This window comes from Nelumbo nucifera, chromosome 3 (assembly GCF_055504915.1).
Source record: "Nelumbo nucifera cultivar China Antique chromosome 3, China Antique-T2T, whole genome shotgun sequence".
NCBI lineage: Eukaryota > Viridiplantae > Streptophyta > Magnoliopsida > Proteales > Nelumbonaceae > Nelumbo > Nelumbo nucifera.
In genome coordinates, this window is record NC_142651.1 from 67,135,348 (window position 1) to 67,142,854 (window position 7,507).

General features: G+C 40.0%; 1 protein-coding gene across 1 annotated transcript in view; it reads right to left on the minus strand.

Moving 5' to 3' along the window:
* The window catches only part of LOC104589675 (Eukaryotic aspartyl protease family protein), a 33,537-nt gene extending 26,282 nt beyond the window's left edge, over positions 1 to 7,255 (minus strand). Inside the window, exons 1-3 of the mRNA XM_010248073.3 lie at positions 6,839 to 7,255; positions 6,445 to 6,574; positions 6,041 to 6,291 (exon numbers count right to left, since the gene is read on the minus strand). Coding sequence (XP_010246375.1) covers positions 6,041 to 6,291; positions 6,445 to 6,574; positions 6,839 to 7,053 — 596 coding nt within the window. The 5' untranslated portion in view covers positions 7,054 to 7,255. The remainder of the gene's footprint in view (positions 1 to 6,040; positions 6,292 to 6,444; positions 6,575 to 6,838) is intronic.
* Positions 7,256 to 7,507: the final 252 nt, after the last annotated feature.

A 7,507-nucleotide genomic window follows, 5' to 3' on the forward strand; every position in this document is an offset into this window, starting at 1 on the left:
CCAGAAGCAAGGAACATCCTCAGAAAACCCAAAAAATATCCTAATAAAACCACACCTTAAAAATAGAAGAAACCCCAAATAACTCTGAAAAAAGATCACAGGACAGACCCATTACAAAATCCCCCAAAAAAGCTAGAAACCATCCCCCCAATCTAATCAGAAGCAAGAACCCTTCCAGATGCCCACATCAGTCTTCAACTGTGAACTCATCCTCTTGATTCGAGAATTCCTCATCCCATTCCTTGTTCCTTTTTTGCCATGCTTTTTTCTTTCAAATTCTTCGAACGCCCTCCTAGCAAATTCCTCCCCACTCCAGAACACCAGGTCCACGCTTTCCCAACTGTGACCTCTCTATCCTCATTTCGAAGACAGTTTTTGCTAATGAAGAAAGAAAGTTCTCTACAGAATTTGGTGTGATTGCCAAGTTGGGGGTGTGATTGCCTAGGGTTTTCATCTCATTTCCATCTCTTCTCTTCTTTCTCTGTTAGTTCTTTGTTTGTACTACACATCTAGGCCTAAGTTGTTTGCAAGTATACTGCTGAATCACAAAGATCCTGCATCAACCCAAAAAAAAAAACTGACCCAAGCTTTTCCTAAGTGTATCCTCTGTATTCACAATTTCCTAGAGGGTCACCTCACTAGTTCACCATCATTACCATCATTATTTTGCGGCTCCTGTCTCGCATCGGATTCAGAGTCAACACCACTCACTTTGTTTTCCTGTTGCTCCTTCAGCAAAAGGGGGTCATGTTTCCTCATCAATCGGATGTCTATGTCCATCCTTGGAAGCCAATCACCTTTCTCAATCTTGTTCCCTACAGTGTTTTAAAAGGTGCGCTTGAGGCACATTCTAGAGTAGGCGCCTCGCATGGGTCAAGGCGGCCAGACTTTAGGAAGGCGCTCACCTCTGAGCGTAAGGTGTGCCCCTCTTCAACTCCTCGGGCCTTCAGCAGCTCGATCATCAAGTACTTCTTCTTCTTCTTCACAGAAAAACGGGGGCTCTGCCCAATCTTTTTTTTTAATTGTGTTTCTTCACTTTTCTTCTTCTTCTGGAACTGTTTTACACTAAAACAGGGGCTCCACCCCCTTTTCTATTTTTCTATTTTTTTAGTTTTTTTTTTTTTATTTTGTGCGCCTTTTTTAAAAAGGCGTGTGCTTCACCTTGCGCCTTGCGCCTCAGGTGCATTTGGAACCTGTCGCTTTTTGTGCGCCTTTCGCTTTTAAAACACTAGTTTCGTACTCTTTCTCCATTACCTCTTACTCCTAGAGTCTTTGGTTGTGTTTGCTTTGTTCAAAATTTAGGATCTGGTTTAGACAAGTTAGATGTGCGTGCCACCAGGTGCATCTTCCTTGGATACTCCAAGACCCAAAAAGGGTATAAGTGTTATAACCCTAGCTCTCATTGGTCCTTTGTGTGCTCAGATGTCACTTTCTTTGAGTCCATTCCATTTTTCTCGAGTACTGATGCTCCTCCTCCTACTCCTATGGTTCCATTTCCATTTCTAGTTGAGGGCCCCCTTCCCGTGGTTCTTGTTCAAGTTCTATCCCCACCTTCTCCAGTGTAGGCTAATACTGAGAGGCCACTAATAACACAAGTGTATACTCATAGAAGAGCATCGGCCCCTCCTCCAGTTCAACCCTCGTTAACAGATCCTGTGGTTGCGCCTTCTCCTTCTGACCTTGATCTTCCTATTGCATTGCGGAAAGGTAAATGTAGTTGTACATCTCATCCTATTTCTCATTATGTATCTGTTGCTCACCTTTCTACTTCCCATCGCCATTTTATATCTTTGCTATCCTCTGCTTCCACTCCTAAGACTATCCAGAAAGCCCTTACTTCTCTAGGGTGGCAACAAGCAATGGAAGAGGAATTGTCTGCTTTACAACATAATCACACGTGGGAACTTACTACTCTCCCTCCCAATAAGCATGTTGTTGGATGTAAGTGGGTCTACACAGTGAAGTATCTTTCAGATGGCAGTGTGGAACGATTAAAGGCCAGGTTAGTAGCCAAGGGCTATTCTCAGTTATATGGTGTTGACTATACAGAGACATTCTCTCCTATGGCTAAAATTGGTTAAATTCAGGTATTAATTTCATTAATAGCAATGTATGATTGGCCTCTCTTTCAGCTGGACATCAAGAATGCCTTCTTACATGGTGATCTAGTTGAGGAACTGAAGTATATATGGAGCAACCACCAGGGTTTGTTGCTCAAGGGGAGGATGGTAAAGTTTGTAGACTTAAAAAGGCAATCTATGGGCTGAAACAATCTCCACGTGCATGGTTTGGTAGATTCAATGAAGTAGTGAAGAACTTTGGCATGAAACAATGTCAAGTAAACCATTCTACGTTCAGCCGTGACTCCAAAGATGGGAAAATCTTGCTAGTGGTGTATGTGGATGATATTGTCAAAGCTGACAGTGACATCAATGGGATTGACAGATTGAAAAACTTCCTACAGGATCACTTCCACACGAAGGATCTTGGTAAGCTGAAATACTTCCTAGGAATAGAAATTGCAAGGTCAAAACATGGAATTAACTTGTGTCAAAGGAAATATGTCCTTGACTTACTTGAATAAACAGGGCTGTTAGGTGCCAAACCAGCTTAAACACCCATGGAACCGAATGCTAAGTTGAGTATTGATGCAAGTGAAGAGTTTGATGATCCTAGAAGGTAATAGGAGGTTGGTGGGAAAATTTAACTATCTAACTATCACACGGCTAGATATATCATTTGTTGTAAGTATGGTGAGTTAGTTTATGCAACATCCTCGGGTTCCACATTGGGAAGCAGTTTTAAGAATAGTCAGGTCAATGAAGGGTGCTCTAGATTGTGGTCTGTTATACAAAAGTGGAGGAACTCTTGAGAATAAAAGGGTATACTAATGCTGATTGGGCCAAATCTGTGTCAGACCAAAGGTCAATTACAGGATATTGTCTTCCTTAGTGGCAATCTAGTAACTTGGAAGAGCAAGAAACAAACAATGGTGGCAAGGAGCAGCACAGAAGCTGAGTACAGGGCTATGGCTCATACTACATGTGAACTAGTATGGCTGAAAAATCTCTTACAAGAAATGGGGTTCTCAATTGACAGACCCATGAGGTTATGCTGTGATAATCAAGCTGTTGTACACATTTCTTCTAATCCAGTCTTCCATGAGAGAACAAAGCATATTGAAGCCGACTGCCACTTTTTAAGAGAAAAAGTTATCGATGGAGTGATAACTACAGCTCATGTGAGTTCAGTAAACCAATGGGCAGATCTATTTATAAAGGGACTGTCTCGGGGCAGAGTGGATATGTGACAAGCTGGGACCATATGACATTCTCCAGCTTGAGGGGGAGTGTTAGAGTCGACAGTGCAAGGGTATTTTGGTCTTTTGACTATCTAATTGAGATTGAATAGTCCATTTTGTCTGGGTTTAAGTTATGTGAGGGACAATACTAACTTTTGTAATTCAGTATATACAATATAAATACAAAGTGGGTCGGCTAGAAGAGAGGACTTACCAAGCCAATAGGATAGGTGGCGGGCCGGGCGTAGAAGCGAGTCGTCAGAAGCTTTCGGTAGCTTACCTTGCTTCCAAGCCGGCCCGGCCGCGAGGAATCAAGAGATCTTTGTCGGTACTGACTTGGATCTCGGGTGACGGAATAAGGCGGGGCTTCTTCCTCGAGTCCTGTCATGATCACGCACTCGATGAAAGAGCTTTACAAGCGGCATTGCCCTTCTTCACTCACATGATATTGTTGGATCGGGCTTTCGCCCATTGTCCAAGATTCCCCACGAAATGTCAATAAATGAATTGTCCCATTATTCGTTATTTCCGGGTCTTTTCGTTGCATTCACTTACAATAAGAAACAGCCGAACCTTTCTTCTTCTCTTTCTCTTTCTCTCTTTCTCTCTTCTTCTTCTCTTACATACTCCAGATCTAGAACTGAACTAGGGTTAATCAACCTATTCACAATTTTCATCATATATGTACATGTTTTTTATAAAAAAATAAATAATATAACAAATTTATAAAAATATAATATAAAAAATATGTTTATAAATAAATAAATAACATATATATATGTATTATGTATATTTATATTTATAAATATAATATATATATATCGGATCGGATCTTGTCGAATCGAATAGAGGTGATCCGAATCCGATCCGATTTCTAATCGGATCCTATTATCAGATCCAAAAAGGGGTGATCCGAATTCGACCAAATAGGATCGGATTGGGTCGGATCATGATCTGATCCATTTGCACCCCTAGTCATCATCCTTTGACTTTTGGTGCCGCTACACACTATAGCTTCTAGAGCTTTTTTTTTAATTTCCCTTCTTTGAGTTCTCATTATGGCTGTGTTTATCACAGACCTCTAGACCGTTGCCTTGTTTTGGATTCGGTCTTTCCTCCACCTTCAATAGAAACTCCTGTAATAAGTCTACAAGCATTCTCCATCCTGTTTTCTTTCTATCTTCCAGAACACATAACATCTGTTTTTTGTTATCACCAAGCATTTGCATGACCACTACAAACCAACCTTTCTCCTTTTTCCTCATCTCAACTTCAAACCTTTTCCCATCTGCTCACACTGCACTCTTCCAACCTTGTTTCTTAATAGAGAAAGTCGTCCCATCCATGAAGCCTTTCAGCCATCCAATCACCTCCTCAGCTGCGTAAATGGTGGCTCTTTTTCTTCTCTAATCATTAATGACCACCTACCCTTGTTTCTACCTTCTTCAGAATAGAACTTCTTAGCTTCAATATCCACTTCTCTTCTCCATTTCGCTGTTGATGAAAACTGAACTTCCCGTAATGATGCTTGTAACAAAGACATTCAATATCCACCCAGAACTTCTTTTCTTCAAATGGTCTGTCCTATATGGAAAAACCACCTTTGTCTTGCCCTAAACAGGTGTGTCCACCTAGAACTTCTCTTCTCCAAAATGCCTGTCCTATATGGACAAACCACCTTTGTCTCAGTTCTACAATCTTCAATGCAGCTGTTTTCCTGGTCCACACTTCTTCCAGAACGAATGTCTTTGCCTCCATATTCAGAACCTTTCTCCATCTCCTTGTTGGTACAAAGCCTTTCTCCATCTGTCTCTACAGTTTTGAATGTATTACTTTTTCTACTGATAGTTCCTTTGTTTTTCTTCTAGCTCCACTTCCTTTTACTAGAAGTTCATCTTCTATTGTTGTTCAACCTCCTAAGTCCTAAACCATCAAGTTGCAAAGTTGAACACACAACAATTTCAAAAACTAGAAACCATCAAGTTGCAAAATGAAGTGCTGGACTGCAAAGTTTCACTCCATCTATATAAACCCTTCAACAACAGCAGTACTAATGACACTTTCATAGGAACTCACCTACATTATAAATACTCCCACATTCCCCAACAGTCAATGATTCCCAAAGGACTCTTTGGCTAACACAATTAACAAGATGACCATTTAATGCAGTCACAACTTACTATGACTCCAAAAATTACAAGACACGGGACTACCTAATGCATTCTCAACTACTAAGTTAGACATATATAGGATATTAATGACAATTTTGACTCCAGCAATGGATCATCTAATGGACCCAACCACTCCTCCAGTAATCAAGCAAGAACAATCAAACAAACATACATATATACATATACATAGTAATAACGTAATTTAATGTAAGGAGTAAAATACCCCATTTAAGTCGAGTCCAAACAATATGTATTTATCTTTTGATGATATCCCAGTTCCCAGCAAAAAGCCAAAACCTTTTGAGGAATAGGGCCCAACTATGTATCTTTAACCGGAAACTCCCTCTCTTGAGATTTTTTTACACAATTAACCCTTTTCTTTTCTGGTATAATAAAATTCCTTTGATTGTTAATGGAAAAATGCAAGCATATTAGATCTTACAAACTCATTACACACTTCTATTTAGAGGAAGGGAAAGACCAAAGCTATGGTCATTAATATCTGAAGCCATTATACTAAATATTGTCATTTACATACTTAGATAAAGATAACAGAAGTCTGACTTACCCAAATATAACACTTGCATTCGCTGGTTTTGTTTGTAGGTTTCCAGATACTTTAGCATATTCTACAAAATCTCTTACATAGTATCCAGTAGTTGTGCTCCCATCACCATACACCACACGGTATTGGCAGTAATCATTGGCAGTGCAGCCAGGAATATTTTGGAAATCATACATGGCAGAGCAAAAATCTTGATCACATGTAACCTCCCTTCCCGTCTGTGAGGCCTTTAAATCATACAGAGTGAGTTCTACCTGTATACAACAAGCACAAATCCCACAAACATTTCAGAAATGACAAATACTAACATTTTTTTTGGTAATCTACTAACATGAAGTTGACATAAAATAAGTGGGATGAAGAAGAAAAAGGGAATCAATGCATATAAATCAAAAGAACAAGCATACACCGATGTCGCTTTTCGTTGGACACCGGGTGCACTGAATACAGTTCACCCATAGAATGTCGCTTCCTGTATCAACTTGTACATAGTAGTCCTTTGGAGGAGTCCCAATTCCAATTTTAGCAAAGTAAAGCCTTAAACAAGCAGCAACAAAATTTGACTCATTTAGCAACGTAACTCAAAATGAGCTAAATCCATTAATCTACCAATTAGGCAATTATCCGGATCAACGTTAGCAAAGCACGGACTTGGAGAAAAAACAGCAACAATAACAAGAACAATTCTCAACTACAAAGGCAAGGCATCAAATTCTACACCAAACGGCCCAAACCTATCAAATAAAAGGCAGGAATTTCATCAAGAGAAATAAAAGTGAGCCCAGAAAATAAAGAACAAACCCAGTATCTGCAGGATGGCCATTTCCACCCAGAGGAAGGTCAAGGCCGGAAAGAAGCCGACGGTGACGCCGCTCATCATGAGCTTTAATATCGCTCAACGACCGCTTCCGACCCGCGAATTTGTGCTGAACCCTGAATACCCCATTGGCAGATACACTTGTAGCAAGAAATAGAATCACAATACAAATAACATAGATCGAACTCCTGAGATCCATAAAAACAACAAATCTTCCCAACTTTTCGTTCTTTTTATTCTACCTCTGCAACTGCAAAGAAATAGAGAAAGAAAAGAACAAGGGAGTGGGAGATGCAGGGGTCCCTGCCAGAGCGGCTAAAGTCGGTGGGCGGCAAAGACACGGAAGAACATTTCAGTAAGCTTCAACAACAAACTACAGTGCGAAAACTCTCTGTACCCACGAATAGAAGAACGCCACATCAGCTTAGCTTTTGAATCTCTCAACTTTCTGTACTCAAAACAATTCAATTTTGTTTATCCGCTTCAATTCCTCATCTCGGTCAATGATAAAAGAAAAAGTGGGGTTTATAATTCATAATCATATCACAATCGTACAGTTTGGGTTAATACTACGAAGAAATATGCCAAATTCACGGGATGATGTTTATAGGAAGAGTTGGGCATAAATACTTTTGGGATAAAAAATTGACCAC